Genomic DNA, 18,626 nt, shown 5'->3' with positions numbered 1-18,626 from the left:
AAAAATAACTTCTGTCATAATTTACTCACTCTTATTTTGTTATAAACCTGCATGAGTTCCCTTAAGCTGAATCGTTTCATAATTTATGCATTTTTCAACATTGACACTGTTATTGAGCTGAACTGAATTAACATTCAATTGTTGTCTTTTTAGAGCTGCTTTACAGCAGAATTTGGATTTGTCTCATATTTGATGAGGTCTGCCTCATTGATTCTGTTATTTTCCAGATCATTACTGTAAAGCTTGTTAGAAACAATCTGTATTGTATTGTAAATAAAGGTGACTAAAAGGAGACGTTTTGACTCAAATGCACCATAAACATATCATAAAAGTACTCCATGCAGTTAAGGCCCATTCACACCAAGAACGATAACTATAAAGATAACGATATTAGCGTCAACACCAGCGAAAGATATCTTCTGTTTATTCTAAGCACACGCTCGTCTTGTGCTTTAAATTCTTGAGCTCGTTACAGCAGGATGGATTCTGATTGGCTGTCAATTTTTTATCATTCATCAGCTGGAGAAAAAATCATTTTGAAAGTGATCCAACAATATCGTTTTTCTTTGTCTTTATCGTTATAGTTGTAGTGTGGAATCTGCCATTCTTTAATACTGAAAATGATTTTTAGAACTATATCTTTATCGTTATCTTTATAGTTATCGTCCTTGGTGTGAACGGGGCTTTAGTGACATATATTTAAAACTTCCAAAGCAGGGCAAAAAAAAAATATTCACAATATACTCATATTGCTCTTTTAAAAATTAAAACAAAACACCTCTCTGGAAAAAAAACCAACACAAAACAAAAAAAATCCCCCCTTCTCTTCCATACAAGAAAAGAAACAAAATCATAAATTTCTGGAACGACATGTGGGTGAAAAACTATGACATATTTAATTTTTGGAAATGTAACTTACTAAATTGGTCCCAGTCACATTTTTGATGTGCATATCCACACATGGACCATTTAAGTGACAAACTAGGATGAAGAACCTGTAGGAAGCTGGCAATTAACATGCACTGAGACATATTCAGAGATGTGATATTTAGCTGTGACAACTTTTAGAGTTAGAAGAAAGGTACAAGCTTAATATACACGACAGGTTAAAGAAAGGGTATTTTGGGTGTGTTTTCTAATGAAGCGTCAATGTTTGATATATGACAGCATTCAGGTGAGGGACATACCTGGAGCGTGGCAGGAACATGGACTCTTTGATGAAGACCGATCCAGAAAGCAGAATGTACCAGCACGTGCCTATGTCATCCGGACTGTGTGAGACAAAAAAAGGAGGAAGATGAAGAGCAATGTCACTCAGATTCCGACAGGAAGCAAAACATGCTTATTTCTAACATGTGGTCTGGTTTCCTGTATGATTAGAGTAAAAGTAGCTGACACAGACACACATAACATCAATGCTTAATGTAAACACTCTGTCATCATTTTTGTTCTGTGATACACTTCTTTGCACAAACAAAAGACAACATAAGGAGATTCCCAGAGGAAAACAGTGGACAAAGCGATCAAACGGGCAAGCGCAAAACACACACCATCTCTCGTCCTCTTATAAGTGATGCCAGTTGAAATGTGACTGCTTGATGTGTGTGTGTAGGAAATAACACACTGACACACAATCCCCCCTTAACACTCCTTTTTTCAGGTCACAGAGCAGTCAGGAACATTAGACATCATCTGAGGCACGCTGGGTCGATGCCAGAGACGTCCTTCCAGCTCCCGGCGAGCCCCGCTCCATGTCTGCCTCTCCAGTAAGTATTAAAAGTGGAAATGTGAAAAGAGGAGCAATCCAATGAGCAGCAGACATCTTGATCACTGAGTCAGAACAGCCGATACACACTCCAGTGAGATAACATGCCCAAAGCAGTGCTGACGTTTACAAGCTGATAGACACTCCTAACATGAAGCAAATAACCCAGCTACTGTATCACGATTCACTGCACACTTCATTATTGCACATTTTAATAGTACTTGTTTTTCATTTGATTTGATATGTTTTGTCTGCACTGAAATTCCTTGTATATCTTCATCTTATCACACGATTCACTGGAATGCTCTATTCTGATTGGTCAATCATTTAGAGCGCAACAGCTGGGTTCCAGACAGAAAAATACTATTAAGGTGAATCAAGTTTTAACGATAACTTATAAACATTTATAAACAGAACAAAGTTGTTCATCGTTATTTGCTTGCTAAAAATCCTTTACCTAATTTGGTGTTCTCAGTCAAAAATGGCCAGAAGGGATGACTGAAGGGAGTATCACTGATACCAACTGATGTCTCTAGAAAACTGTTTTCTTTTTGCTAATATTTAACCAGTGACTATAGCCATTCAGCATTACAGTATAATTGAGAGCTATCAATTTGAACATTTATTAGACTTTAAAAAATAATGACTTCTAATTTAAATGAGCTTTAATGTCTTATTTAGCAGCATGTGCCCTTCAGCGAGTAGGAGTTGAATTGAATAAAGAACACTAAATTCTAAATTAAATATAGATGAATCCTCAAAGCTACAAAAGTTATTGATTTCCTCTTTTTTATTTCTTTTATTTGATGAACAGACATCACAGCAGCTGTGAACATGATGCGGATCTGACACGCATCGTATTTTCTCATAACTCTTTCCAATTTCTGACCCACTTCAGGTCTCAAAGTCTCTGCTAATGAGTTGAATTGGGTGTGTTAGATAAGGGAGACAGTGCTAGGCTGCTCCAGGACAGTTTGGAAAACAACTGCATTTCAGAGACATGTTCTTAAAAGTAACTCATATATATCAAATACTTACATACAGTACATGCACGGTTTTAAACCAGCTTTAATCACCATTTTGGTAATGTCATGACTAAACTGACTATATAATTACAACATTACATGCTAGTAGTTTAATTTGCTCTTTAATATGAAATTATATATGGCGTGCGCCACTGCATTTGTGCGTCCAATTGAAGAGCATGTCCTATGAGCACAGTATAATGGCTGACAGGACAGGAAAATGCATTTTTAGGCAAAGTTTGAGTGCGTGTCTGAAAAGTCTTCAGTTTGATGTGGTCGTAAAGACGTTCTGCAGCTAAATAAATGCAATTCTTGTCAAGAAAAAAAGACACTGAAGCAGCAGTTGTGAGTGGGGTGGCCAACCCTACTGTAGCTCTGCTCCTGCGTTAAATATTTTTAACACATTAAACTGAAAAAAATTAATCGCATGCGTTAACACACTAATTTTGACAACACTACAATAAACATAAAATGTTGTTTTGATACTCGCCATCTTTAAATAAACAGATTTATAGTTCTTTTTCACATTAAAATCGTTACACAATCTGATTGTCAAAATTAGCAAATTTTCAGATTTCTAATTTTCAAACTGTTTTTTTTTTTTTCAAATCAATGTTTGTATTGTCATGAATCACCTTATAGCTGGTTGGTTTGGTTCATGGCTTGCGATTCTTTAATTAAGAATTTTTGAAAATCTCTATAGAAAAAATTATTCCGGAACCAAGGCCACTGTTCTTCTCCAATCTTCTCTGTCGTCCACATAACTCTGTATATTGGAACGCTCAGTAATTGAAACTGGCATCTCCCATATCACACTGCAGAACTGCGCTGAACGCAACTACTGGCAACTTGTGAGTCTGTTATCGATTGCGGTAAAAATAACATCCATGAACTTCAGCGTTAAAGGGTTCATATGATGGGATTTCAATTTTTCCTTTCTCTTTGGAGTGTTACAAGCTTTTGGTGCATAAAGAAGATCTGTAAAGTTGCAAAGACTAAAGTCTCAAATCCAAAGAGATATTCTTTATAAAACTTAAGAGTCAACCACTCCCCCCTAAAACGGCTCGTTCTAACACACCCCCACATCTCTACGTCACTATGTGGGAATATTTGCATAATGCTGCCCAGATGTTCACGCAAAGAAAGAAGGCATAACTTTTATTATCGTTGTAGCATTGTTGATGCCGCCACCGCCGCCATGTCATATAGACGCTGTGTGTTTCGTTGTGAAAGCAAAACTAATTTGTTTGGCCTTCCAAAAGAGAATGATATCCGCTCCGTCATGCCGGGAGCTGATCCGTGCTGGTTCACCAAAAGAGGACACGACTAGAAATCATGTTTATATCGGGTTTTAATGTTTATGTCTCGTCGCTCCGGCTGGACAGGGCATCACAATATGTTAAGGGGCGTAACATTTCTGTCAAACATTTCGGCCAATCAGAACACACTGGATAGCTGGCCAATCAGAGGACACCTCGCTTTTCAGACTGATGAGCTTTGTAAAAATCATTGTGTTTCAGAAGGCGGGGCATAAAGAAACAATAATGTACAGTATGTGGAAAATAATGTGTTTTTTTAACCTTAAACTGCATAAACACATTTCATTACTCCAAATACACAAAATAATGTTCTTTTTAGCAGCATCATATGACCCCTTTAACATTTCTGAAGTACAATTTCAGCATTCGTCTTGCTGCTCCAACATGTGTTTTGCACACTGTAATGGGTAATTTATTTTCTTTGCAAAAAATTACAGATACACCCATTTTGAACTCAAACCAGAATTTCACATATTTATTTGTTGAGTAGCCACATACATTATCCCTTATTTAATCAAATAACATTATTTTAGCCTTTTAAAAGTCTATGTTTGTTGACAGATTGATTAAATAATTATTAAGTACAAAAACACTTCTCCAAACTTCTGGATGTTTCCCCTTAAATGAAAATCGCACACACACAAATACTCGCTACATCGTCTCTACAGGACTAATGAGGCAGCTGCTGACTGCTCTCAAACGCAGCACAAGTGCTGCTTGCTTTTTTCGTTCTCCTTCTGCATTGCTCCCTTCATCATTGCCGCTTCTGCTCCCTCTTTTAATCGTTTTTCCCGAGCTTGCGCAGACAAAAACGAAACACTCAATTATTAATCAGCAGAATGCAGAGAGAGAAGGAGAGAGCGGGAATGATGGAGGGTGAGAGATGGAGAGCGTGAGGATGTTCTGCACCATCAACAGAGCAGCGCTGACTGAACTGGGTCACTGAAACACTTCCAACGCTCATCAAATGCTCATCAACCATACAGCAACAGCCTCCAGCCCCTCAGGAACGACTGGCGAGCAGAAACGAGAGCAGGAAGTCAGGCAAGGTTTGAAGGAATATGGACTTCATGCATTCATCCCCGGGGGTTATTTATCTGCTAATCCTCAGTTAACCTAAAAGGAAAATCTTAGTTAAAAGTCTAAAATCCATAGACAAATATTAGGAAATATTATGATATTAATATTTGTCATAAAAGTGTTCATCCCTTTACAAACGCACACCATGGTAACCACTAGGGATGCACCGATACAGCTTTTTCCAAAGTGAGCAAGGTAACGATCATATTATATGGTGCAGCCTGAGAGACGGCTGTAAGAAAAGTATCACTGTTTCCACAAACATATTAAGCTGTTTTGGTGAGCATAAGAGACTTCTTTCAAAAACATAAAAACATAATACAAATAAATAAATAAATACAAGTAATTATTCCAAACTTTTGACCAGAAGTTTAATATGCATTCATATAAATTTAAATAAATAATTTTTAAAATAAATATGATTAGATTTTTTGTATCCATTTACATTTATATGTGTGTGTATGTGTGTGTATATATATATATATATATATATATATATATATATATATATATATATATATATATATATAAATATATAAATAAGTTCTTGCGCTACTTATAAGGCACAAACCTGTAACACTTATAATACTGAACATATGAACTCCTTTTGTAAAAAAAAAATAAAAAATATTAGATTTCAATAAAAATTCAATGATGTTATTGCGATGTATAACAACATGTACTGTGATAAGTATTGTATTCTGAGATCGAACCCTAATGCTGACATTAAATCAAAAGACAGGAAATGCAAAAACGATGTATTTCTGAAACTTCTGGAGTTTTACACATCTGATAAATAATGAAAAATAGTATTTTATTTTTTATTTAAAAAAAAAAACTACTATATTGACCACTGGGATATGAATCACAGAAAAATCTATAACAATCATCCACTAAAACAGAATAATTCTGTCTTCATTTATGATGTGGAAGTCTAATTCTTGTTTAAGAGCATAATTAGCATGATTATGCGCAAAGTCCCTGAGGGTTTTAACTTAAAATTAAACACTGCTTAAACATTATTTAGAGAAAGCAGAAATCATTGAGCCTCAGTAACGACATTAAACCTTTAATCACTAATATTTTTAGAAACCCCAGTGTGATATTATTGTCCTTTCAACCTGCTCATAAATAAAGTATATAAAGCGTGTTGTTATAGCATCTCGTAAAAGCATGATGCTCAAAGGCTGGTGCTGTTGCAGTGGGAGTGGTTTGTTCCTGAGGGAAATCAGCAGCAGCACACACAAGTCTGAAGATTATTATTAGTCCTGAGCTTTAAAGCAGCGAGCTGTCTAATAAAAAAACAGTGGAGAGAGTCGCTGAGGAACGGAGTCAAGGCTGGTGTAGCAGACTCAGTGGATTGTTAGTACTTAAATAGTCTGCCACTGGGAGTTTAGAGTAGTCTTTGATGACTAGCATTACTGGGGAAACCGCTATATTTCTGCTGTTCCAAAAGCACCACCTACTGGCAGAGAATTAATTTGCCTTTTAAATCAGCCCGTCTGCTGTTTTTGCTCAAGCCAATGTAAAGATCAAACCATATGTTTATGCAGCAAACACGCATAGTTGTAACTGTGAATGGGAGGTTCGACAAGAAGCTAATGTGCCCTCTACAAATCTAATTAATTAGGACAGTAAGATATATAATTATAGGCCTATGTTTTAAATTAATATAATTATTAGCCAACTTTTGTCTTGCCCCTTTTCTTAAATGGTTTAAAGGCTGATATGTGAAGTTTGTCATTTTATAAAACATTTTTTTTTTTGAAAACCTGTATCTGAACTATGCCATGTGTTTTACAGTCATTTCACGGTTTATATATGTTTTATTTGTGCAGGCCTTAGAAAAAGGTCTTAAAAAGCCTTAAAATTGATTTAAAAAATCCTGCAGATACAATCTGGATTGTGTAATATTGATTGGGTAAATGTACATTTTAAACTGTTTAATGTACAGGTGGTTAACAGCCGTTCTAAATTAAGGTTCCACCTACAATGATTTTAGCATATGGACACACGTACAGACACGTATGTCTCTCACAAATGCATTCAAATAATCTGATGGTGAGCCCATTGTCAGCAACACTGTCATAATTCTTCATTTTGGTTGGTCATATTTAAAGGGATACTTAACCTAAACATGAAATGTTTTCATCATGCTCACTCAGGGTTTAGCAGTGCTTCTTAAGCAGAGCCCTGCTCTGCACATTTTGTATGTTTCCCATACTTGACACACTGAGTCCAGTTCATGGATCTCTCTCCTAACAAGCTGATGATCTGAATCAGGTGTGTTAAATAAGGGAGACATGCAATGTGCAGAGGACCAGGATTAAGAACCACTGGCTTAGAGTATAAAAATTAACAACCAGGCTCAGCTTTGGCTTAACAACATTTAGTACTTTTGAACTGAAATGAGAGCAGTTTATGCACTGCCTCAAATTGCCCTCAACAGAGTCTGAACCCAAGAGTCTGGCGTTGCTAGCACCCTGCTTTACTGATTGAGCTATTAGGGCCTTTCACACCGTGGGAACCTTTTCATAGTACCAGAACTAACCACTTTTTGGCTTTTTTGCACCGCCGGAACTTCCGTTTTTTAACACGCCGCGGACAAATGATGTTGCTTTTGACCGGCACTTCCTAGTACACACTGTCGGTGCGAATGCAACCCTTTAAATGGTACTGGGAAATAGTTCGCACAAAATCATCCCAGTACTTTAGTACTGTACATTTAGTTCAGAAACTAAAGCGGTGTGAAAGGCCCTATAGTAATGCTCTTCAACAGACTTTCTCCTGCTGCCCAAACTCATTACTGCTGTTAATCCTGAAAATGCAACTGCAATAATGCAGATTTTGGTTCTAAACTTTGAATTTAATTTAGTTTATTTAAACTATTATTGAAAACTGAACTGAAAATGGAATTACTCATTTACACAATTAATAGAAATCGTAAGAAAAGTTTGCTGCTTGAATACCAGTTTTATGTGGCAAACCTAGTTGCCACCAATTAGGGCTTCAAAAAAAATTTCAATTTCGAATATTCCTCGAATTTAAAATATAAATCCACATTCGAATGCAAAAACATTGCATTCAAATTTTAGGTGTGCGTTAAGGAGGCTCGCCTTATCAGTGTCACACGAGATGTGATGACGATGTAAGTGTCAAAGCATTATAATGTCTTTGTCAGTCTATCAAGTTGAAGCCATTAGATGCGGCGCTGCTGCATTGTTGATTACTAATATTGCGGGAAAAGAGAACATCAATGCAGAGAAGATCTTGTTTATGTCAAAATTTATCCAAGCTGTTCACACAGAACATATATTTCACACATTTTCTAGAGGGACATCACCGTTGCACTCGCGTCATCCTAGGTGTATATGACTTAGAGAAAAATGCACTCTGTGAAATTGGCTTTCAGCCCTTTGTATTAAACTATAAATACATACATGATGTTGTTTTGTTTATAGTTGTTTAAGCATAAACTTTAAACATAAACTTTTTTTAATTAAACATTATGCACTTTTTTTGACGGATAGTCATATGCTCGATGCGCCCTTTTGTGGCCTCAAAAGAAAATCCAAAAGCTTTTCTTTACCCTAATTGAAATTATGAATTAAAATTTTAAATATAAATTGAATTTTGATAATATTTAAGCACAAAATCTGAATTTAGTTTTTAAGCCATTTTGATAGTCCTACCACCCATCATTCTGCTCTTGCCTTTATTTTCATCTAAATATGTTTACTGACATGACATGACCATCATAGTGACAACAGCCAATCACAGAACTTTTCCGGTGTTCCACAAACACAATTGGCTAGCGTCTGCTCTAGAGTATTTGCAAAGGTGATCTAATTGGCTGATGCCTGCATTGGCGCTTGAAAAGTTCAACACTTCTGCCGCAAGCCATGCCAGTGACATGACGCAACGGACCCACAATTCAGTTTGGCACCCATTCAAATTAAATGAGAATGCACTGTAGCATATATTACATAGAATCAACTGGCCTAAAAGTGACCTAATTCGGCAGCAGTAATTAACAGTTCATGGCAGCAACTTTGCACTTTTACACAGGCACAAAAAACTAGATGCTATCAGAGAAGATAAGTAAATGAGACGTTCCCCTTTATGGACAAGGAGCAGTGACCCACGGAGGGAAGCACACACACTCCATTTTCCTCCATGAGAAAAGAAAAATGGAGTGTAAAATTGGAGGGGAGTGTCTGGGTCCACCCAAGGGAATATATATGTGTTTAAGCGTGTGTGTGTTAGGCTACAGGACCATAAAAGCAAGAAGTGTTGGGCGTCAGACAATGCCAACACAAACTTCAAACAGAGTCGAGAGGATACAAGTGAGGACTTTTTAAAGACACACATGCCATGCTCTTCAGATGAAGGGCGAATCTAAAGTGGGTCAGTGTGTCTTAGATGTTGTAGATCAATAGCTGTGTGTGTTTGTCACCCAGAAACCCTGTATTCCTTATAATGCCATTTTCAGCTACTAGAATACTCATTATAACGCAACAGAAGGCTCATGCAGCGCTGAATATAACACTTTTGCATCAGCGAGTTCACATCTCACCTTTGTAATTTGATAAGTCTTCTCAAAAGCAGGCTATATTTATCATCACTTCTGGAGTGGCACGATGTTTGAAGATTATTTGTGTTTATGCATTGCACATCCTACAAAGGCTTACAGAAGCTAATGGCTTTAAACAAAAGGAAATTGGATGGAAAGCATGGTTTTTACTCACTAATAGAGCACTTCGTTGGCTTCATGTCTTTCGTAGCGGACGGTTTCACACATTATCCTGAAAATAGAGGACAGGAGAGAGAGAGAGAACCATTAATCAATGACATATCCAAACGTAATGGTTCCAAAAGAAGCAATGAACCTCATATTTTTGTCTGCGATTATCAAATATCATGCTGTGAAACCAAAATGGATTTCAGGACCATAAGTCTTGTGGGTATTCAGGTCTGGTTGGCATTGTGTTCGAAAAGAAAAACAATAGAGACTGCCTGTTGTTAAGAACAGCAAGGACAAAACCAAGCTGTTTGTGCATGACATATTTCAGTGTTGGTTTATGCCAGAAGTGCTGTGTAAGCAAACTCGGATGTATCCCCACAGAACAAAACATTCCAAAGGACAAAAACATTCTTCAAAAGACATTCCCTTAAAGTTCAGCTCAGTTGGAAGGTAGAGAGTCAACCAAGTCCATCTGACACATTCCTGAAGATGTGTACGGACCACTGAAGGGGCGTTGGAGGGTCAGGTAGGGTTTGGAATGTTCGAGAACACTGTGGTCAAGTAGCAAAGTTTTTTTTACCACACAAATATACATGTCCACATGTGTATAAATGTAATAACATGAAACATTGAGATGGTAGTTAAAGTGATTTAAGAGTTCAGCCAATGATGCAAGTACCTTAAGCCAAAACTGTTATGGCAAGACTAAAATCATTAACACCATTAATAACTTGAACATTTTAACTTGCAAAATAAATAAAAAATAGACATATAATTGGTAAAATATTGTGGATAACAACTAAAAAGAACAGTCCAAAACTGCTATTTTTAAAGGAATTTTAATTTTTCCTTTCTCTTTGGAGTGTTACAAGCTTGAGGAATTCTGCCAATCACAACGCGCTGGATAGCTGGCCAATCAGAGCACACCTTGCTTTTTCAGAACGATGAGCTTTGTAAAAATCTACTCGTTTCAGAAAGGCGGGGCATAGAGGAGAAACAATAATGTACATTATATGGAAAATAATGTGTTTTTTGAACCTTAAACCGCATAAGCACATTGCATTGCACCAAATACACAAAATAATGTTCTTTTTAGCAACATCATATGACCTCTTTCAAAAGAACAAAATAATTGTTCACAAATCATAAAAACAACAAATATCTTTACTTGCACAACAAATAAAAAACTGTTTTATTTAAAAAATAATATAATATAAATAAAAATATAAATAATATAAAATTGGTTAAAAAAAGAGGAAAACAGAACTAAAAACAGAAGTTCAAAACTGATATTAAAAAGAAATAACAATTATTCAATTTATAAAATAACAAATATATTTACTAGTTTTGTAATAAAATAAAATGTATCGACCCAAATACTGCAAAACTGTCTATCTTTCACATATCTGTACGCATAAAGCACCATCCACCACCTGCTTGACCTCACAAACATTTGAGCATTTTCCCATCCATTTATCAAATCCTTCCTTCAGTTTTACCTCAGCTGGTGTTCCCGAAGATTGGACAGCGCCTCCATTCCATGCAAGTAGGAATATACAATCTCCAGGTCCTGCAGGTAAGAAGAGAAAGAAAGAGAAAAGATCAAAGTCTATTCATCTGCAAAAGCACACGCTCTCCCAGAATTCCCAGCGAAGGATGAGAAGACATTTATATCATATTGAAAAGAGCGGCACTGCTGAAACACATGGAGAAATGCAGTTACAGAACAAAAATGGACATTTCTCTCTAAAAATAATGGAGCAACATTTCAATGTCATTTAACAACAGTAAATAATATATTATTAAAAGATTAAAAAAAATAAACAACAGTAAAGAGAAAAAAAATGCACAATATATGCTTATTTGTGCAATTAAAAGTTAAACTGCCCTCTTCTCATCTATATCCATTTCAACACTTTCCTGTTGTATCCGTTACTATGGCCCATTTCTAGGATTTTTTTATATTAAAAAAAAGTTTTAATAATATTAAATATCATCACAATAGGTGTACAGTGCTAACAGGACACTACTGAACAAATAGTCTCAGGTCTCTAAACAGGTCCTTTCACCAGAGAGAGTCTTGCTTGAGCTGTAAGTGCTCCTTCAGACAAACCGGTTACAGCGTCCATGTATCTGAGGCTGAGCACACAGCAGGCCCTGTCCCCGTCCACACGCACAAGACCACTGACGCCAGAACTGGGCCGCCTTTGTGCTCACAAAGGCATGCTGGGATAGTGATGAGGACAAAAGAGGTTCTGTGCTCACACACAGACGCATTTGATTATGAACTGAGAGACCCTGTGTGACAAGGAACACAAATGCAAACACACAGCTCGCCAAACATTTGCCTTCTGATATAGCACAAGTAAACCTCTGCTTCCTTGTTTTCCTATTAAGACTAAAGGATTGCTTGATAAATATGAATTGAAATGAAAGAAAGAAAAAACACACGGCTGAATGGTCAGGTAAGATTGGGCCAGAACAGAATAGATCATATTTCTGGTCATTTGTTAGTAAATATGCTGAGATGCAGATGCAGACCAAATATTAGTTAAAGTATTAACTCTAAGGTTAAACAACAAAGCATCTTAAATGCCGTCTTGTAGGCTCTATTGTAAGAGCGCGGTTCGACCCTAAATTTACCCTTATACAAAGGTTACAGAGGGCAAGGTCACATGGACAAACTGTACTGTAATCTAATGGTGACTTCCATCTTTTGTAGTGTCAAAAGAGGCGGACCAGAAAATTACTTAAATTATGTTTTGTCACCTCCTGCTGTTAAAAGCAGTACACTGCATGAAGCATTGTGAGAAATTATGAAAAAAAAAAATATTTATAAATAAATAATATAATACATTATAATTCTTATTATATATAATTAGAACCAAAAATAAATAATGGGAAAAATGAATAATAGAAATATATATATATTTTCTTAATATTTTTGTGTACAAATATAATACTTTTCTTTCATTATAGTATTAAAAGGCTATATATATATATATATATATATAAAAAACTTATATATTCACTTAATAATTTATTACTAAATGAGAGCAAAGTAGAGTTTATTACAATTATCGTAAAATTGTAATTGCTAAGTTGTTTTGAGTGGATTCAAGCACAACTGGTCTTCAGGAGGGTTGCTAGGGTGTACTGTACTGCTTAGAAACGTAATAGCACATCTCACTTCAACAAAGCCAAATCATTTGAGGCATCATTCATATCTGTAGCACAAACGGTGAGGCACGTTACGCATTTTATGTAATGCTTAACAGTTTGTCCAAATCCATAATCCTAAATATGAGCATCAGTAATAGTGATGCTTGCTTTAGCAAGCCAAAAAAAAGAACAATAAGACCGTGACAATGACAAAAAGGATCTCCTGGCTGGCGTGCACTACACAATTCTTCCACTAGATGTCAGGCTGGTGTAAGAGTTCATTGATTCGTGTCCAGCTCTTTCTGCTCCTCTAATCGCCTCTACTGGGTGGAACGAAGCTCTACCAGAACACTGTGGCTTTTCTTTCCCCCACTCAAATATTACTAAATTCAACATGGAAAGAATGCTGTAGAACCCCATTTCTTCAGTCCCAGTGTCCCCATGAGGACTTCTCACTCCTTTATTTTCTCTCTGCCAGGAGTTCATTATGAGACCACTACAACTTTGCTCTAAATGCACAATAAAAGGAATTTTGAACTGATATACTTACACGTGAGAAGAGGATTTTGATTAAATAATTAATTAATTTTGATATTAAAATATACAAAATATTTTACATTGTTATTGTCAACTAAAACTATTAAAAAACCTGTCCTAATTGAAATACATCAGAAACAAAAAATAACAATGAAGAAAAACAAATATGTAAAAACTGGGCACAATGTAATTTATAATACGCAGGAATTTTCCATTTTGTTTTTTTTACCGGTGTTTTACCTACATTTGCAAATTTTGAGTTGTGTTTTAGAGTTAACAGATCATTTCCAGGCAGATTATTAATATTATTATTATTTATTTAATATTTTTTTTTAACGGTGCAGATTTTTTTTATTTAAATTATATTTAACATTTATATTATCTATAAATATAAAAAAAAGTAATAAAAATTACCAAAGCACATAAAACTACTAAAATTTAAACATAAATTTAAATTTTTTTTTAAAAACATTAATTATTAATTACATACTATAATATTATGTAAGTAACACTAAAATAACATTTTATAATGATATTTAAGACTAGCATCATTCAGCATTAACAACATCCAAAAAAATGGGAGCGGTATCGTAAAAAAAAAAAAAAAAAAAAAAAAAAAAAAAAAAAAACAGGTAAAAGTCAAATGTAAATGCTTGTGTTTACTGATTATACATTTTATTGTTTTCAGTTCCATCAGATTTAATGGTTATGCCTTTTATTATTTGTTATAACCCTATAGTATACTATAAAAAATAAATAAATAAATAAAGCATCAATATTACTATTGCCATAATAACCAAACGGTCTTGAATCATTCACACATGGGCACTGTTTACACACAAAGCAAAAGGGTGAACTGAGAATCTGGACGAATTACCACTACAAAAACCACCAATATTTTGTTTCTTTCTACAAAAGGCTGAGCCTCTGGCACAATTTTCCAACAGATGCCAGGTTCAGAGTTAAACGAGCGCTTTGTGACAAAGGTACCATTGTGTTTTGTGATTGGTCAAACACAATATGTGAAGCCCAGGGCACTCTGCCCTCACTGGTTACGCAACTCTCGTGGGGGTCAGTGGGTGCCGTGGAAACAAGCTGAGCGACAAATACAGCTGAGACCAGGTAAAGTAGGAATGATGAAACCGGTGAGTTATGCAAACAACAGTAGCTGTTTAGCAGCAACCTTGACTAAAGGCTTCACGAAACTCAATGAAAAAAGCCAAGAGACTGTACCTGTGAAGCCTATCTTAAGTGTTCTGCACACATCACAAAAGAAGCTCAGATATAATACAGCAAATATGAGCAGAAGTCCTTGGAAATGACAACTAAGAGACCCTATCTTTTCCAAATAGGTTTTTGCCAAGCAACAACACATTTTGTCAGTCTGTACAAATATAACCAGTTCAAAATAATGCTTCATATAATTCTTTATGATTGTTATTGTGTCTCTCTTCACACACACACACACATATATATATATATATATATATATATATTTTTTTTTTTTTTTTTTTCAGTGTGGATAGACAATTTGGAAGCTTTTTTTTTGCACTGGAAACATATCAGAAATGTTTATATTAACATTAAGCTATACTATATGGCTTCAGATTTTTATTGCACAGCATTGTATTTTTTTATCTTACTTTGTAGAAATAGTAAAATATAGTATATAGTACATAGTAAGATATAATACTATATAGCTTCAGAAGAATATCACATTGAAAAGTTTTTGGTTTTTAGTTCCACGGAAGAAAGTTTGGAACCACATGAATAAATAACGACGTCAATGACAATTGGCAACAATGGCAAATAAATAATTTCCATATTTGAGTGAACTACTCCTTAAATGGTGCAAGTGAAAACCTTGAGATCAGCAAAACCAGCTCAAAGCAGCAAATTATAAGCAACTCCCTGTAAAATTAGCATGCTTTTATTTTAACATGCTAATATTTTACCATGCGCCATCTGATGCCATTGTGCAGTGCCAGCACACTGCAGCTGTTTATATTCTGTTATAGCATGCATTCTGGCTGTCTAAGACAGTGACTGCAAAGATAAACTAAAGTGTTTTGCTGCTTTTGCTACTTCAAATTCCTCTTCTCCACTTTGTATCCCAACATCTTGAATGCAACCCATTACGATGCATCTTGAATGGTTCAAGAGGCTCTTCACATTCCACTCAAGGCATCACTGTGACCATGGCAACTGGCAGTCTAAGTATCTACATGATCAGCATCAATAATTCCCCTCTATAGCAATAAACAGTGCTGGGATCCACTGTCTGAGCAGGTGGCATCTAAAACCCATCAGTCCGATGAGGACAATCGTCCCAACATGAAGCTCAATTGTATTGTTGACAGGGGTGTGCTGGGTATCTGCATGGTTTAATCAAAATCCAGACACTACATCCAAGGAGAATGGAGTGACCTTGGCAGACATAATCAACATCTTAATGCAAAGACCTTGATTTACATTGACCATAAAGAGGAACTTTTTAATGGAGTAATATTATATAGTGATACATAACAGTGGCATCGTTGACAAAGAAGGTATCAAAACATTAAAGCATGATAATTGATTTTACAATAGCATCGACTCACATACATTACCATGCATACATTAAACTACATTATACATTAAACTTTTATTCAGCACGGATGGATTAAACTGATCAAAAGTTACAGTAAAGACATTTAATAATGTTGCAAAAGATTCCTACTTCAAATCAAAACTGTTCTTTTGAACCTTCTATTCATGAAATGTATTATGGTTTCCATGTGCCACATTGCATTCTGGTATTTCCTTCTCTGCCTTAGAATTTGGCCAAAAGAAGATATCTATGCTGCCTACATTTGCATGTCAGGAGCACACCTACGAGTTCTTAAAATCCTATGTAGGCAGCCCACTACATTTTTGGTCAGAGCCAATGTGTTTGGTTGTTTCCTCCATAAATGTAAAAAAAAAAAAAAAAAATGCCTTAATGTGTACCTAAATGCATGCCCACCAAGGCTCATCACAGCAAACCATACATGTCACTTTCCATATAAATAGTATCGTTTCCTCCCCATGTTGCAAAATGACACAGAGGGCGCTATTTTCCAACAAATTCTGTTTGAAAATGGCTTTTCTGTCAGGCAAAACAATCAGTTGCTATTTTATTATCAGCTCTGCATCCACCCCTTTAAGGAGATCTGCCCTTTTCATGTGTCATTAGCTGTTTAACGATCAGCTCAACAATGCACATATACAGCCAAGGAGGACACATGGTGCCTGTCCTGAAGGTCAGCCTTGACCCAGGCTGAGTGCTAAAACTGACCTCTTTCTGTCACAGTTCTAGTAAATGGAGGCAGGGGGCCCAGTGGACACAGATCCCATGACAGAGGAAAGGCTGTGTAGCTTGTGGCCGAGGGGAATGATCGAGATTCCTGGATGATAAACACATGATGAGGCAAGGGTCTGTCTTATAAAAGCGAAACAGATTAACAAAGACCTCTCAGCACCATTCATCAATACGGTTTTATAGACACACAGTCAAGCAATGCATACATAATAGAGAAACGGTACACTGAAAAAAAAAAAAACTTGGTGTAGAAAAATTTCCACTCAGAAATTGCAAGTAGATTTCACCAATAATTGCACAGAAATGTAAAGTGAAACATTGAATTAAACATGCAGTTTCAAAATAGAAAGACTACTACAAAAATCTTTGTTTTATTTACAACTTTTAAAAATCGATTTTTTTTTTTATTCGATTATGTTTCTGTATTATTACTATTAATATTTAATTAAGTCTGTTATTTATATAACCAGATTATAATATAAAAAAAATCATAACATACCAATAAAATATACTCAATTATTTAAATAGTTATGAACCATATATTAGGCCTATATTATTAAGTTGGCTTGAAAAAGCCAACTTACTGATCTACTATCTTTATTATTATTTGTATTATTGGCTTTAACTTTTGATAATATATAGAACATGCAAAAAAAAAAAAAAAAAAAGGTGTCTGCACATTTTAATTAGCCTCAAGTGATTTGTCAACTAGACAGCCAAAGTGAACCGTGAGGTCATGCGTGGCTCTCTAAAGAGGGTGTTACTGCTATTTGTCTATCTCAAGAAGTGTAGCAGCATTCCCTGTACTGCATCCAAAAGAGAAATCACTGGTTTGCATTGCAAAAATATACCGCAAAGAATAAGAACAAAGGGAAATGCGGCACGTCTTTATGATCAGACAGCTATGTTAATGTGAGGTCTCCAGCATGCATTGTTAAGATGGGTCAGCAGTATAACTACCACGGGGTACATGCCAACCTATAGATCACTCACTGTGGCATTTAAGAGTGTGTGTCATTGTGTTCCCCGTGCCAACTGTGCTCACACCGCACTGTCCTTGAGACCCTATTGACAGTGTGGCTCTTAAGGGTATTTTTATCCGTAGAACAGCACATAGCACCAGGTGGAGTCTTTGCAAACAAAACAAGGTCACTAGCATTAGCAACTGAATTTACAGTCGCCGACAGCCGGCTTGGTCCCAACAGTTATGGTTACAGCCATCAGACAAATTCTCAAAATATATCCAACAATGTACAAAGACTGAATGATACACTTTATAACTGTGTCAACAAACCTATTTTGTATGCTTGAGGCAGGCTACATCTGAACCATTCATTGATCTGGTGACATTTAATATTTCCTCAATGCTGTCCCCAGTGTGCATATCCGATGCTTAACAACAGCTTAAATTGCCATTGTAATAACCCGACATGAACGCATGCAGCTCAGAAAGAGGAAAGCTGGAAGCATGTGAATGGGCTTAGCATCATGTCTTTAACTGGCAGCTCTAATCCTATAAGAACAAAAGCAGAGACTCGCATCTAGTGCAAAAAAAAAGACAGACGCACTCCAGACGCCACCGCTGCCTTAGAGGCAGACTGCAGGTACAGTTCAAGGGGCTCTAACTGTAGAAAGGTTTTGGTTAGCATGTCTG

At 35.9% G+C, this 18,626-nt stretch overlaps 1 protein-coding gene across 7 annotated transcripts in view; it reads right to left on the bottom strand.

The window, feature by feature from the left end:
• LOC109077190 (rap guanine nucleotide exchange factor 2-like) overlaps positions 1 to 18,626 on the bottom strand; it is a 96,911-nt gene that overhangs the window by 57,584 nt on the left and 20,701 nt on the right. For all 7 annotated transcript variants that reach the window (XM_042770008.1, XM_042770013.1, XM_042770015.1 and 4 more), the window contains exons 2-4: positions 11,433 to 11,506; positions 9,938 to 9,994; positions 1,188 to 1,271 (exon numbers count right to left, since the gene is read on the bottom strand). In XM_042770008.1, coding sequence (XP_042625942.1) covers positions 1,188 to 1,271; positions 9,938 to 9,994; positions 11,433 to 11,506 — 215 coding nt within the window. The remainder of the gene's footprint in view (positions 1 to 1,187; positions 1,272 to 9,937; positions 9,995 to 11,432; positions 11,507 to 18,626) is intronic.

The sequence above is a fragment of the Cyprinus carpio genome, chromosome A14, assembly GCF_018340385.1.
Source record: "Cyprinus carpio isolate SPL01 chromosome A14, ASM1834038v1, whole genome shotgun sequence".
NCBI classification, from domain to species: Eukaryota; Metazoa; Chordata; class Actinopteri; order Cypriniformes; family Cyprinidae; genus Cyprinus; species Cyprinus carpio.
The sequence above is the reverse complement of the archived record's forward strand: the minus strand, read 5'-3'. Positions and strand labels throughout refer to the sequence as shown.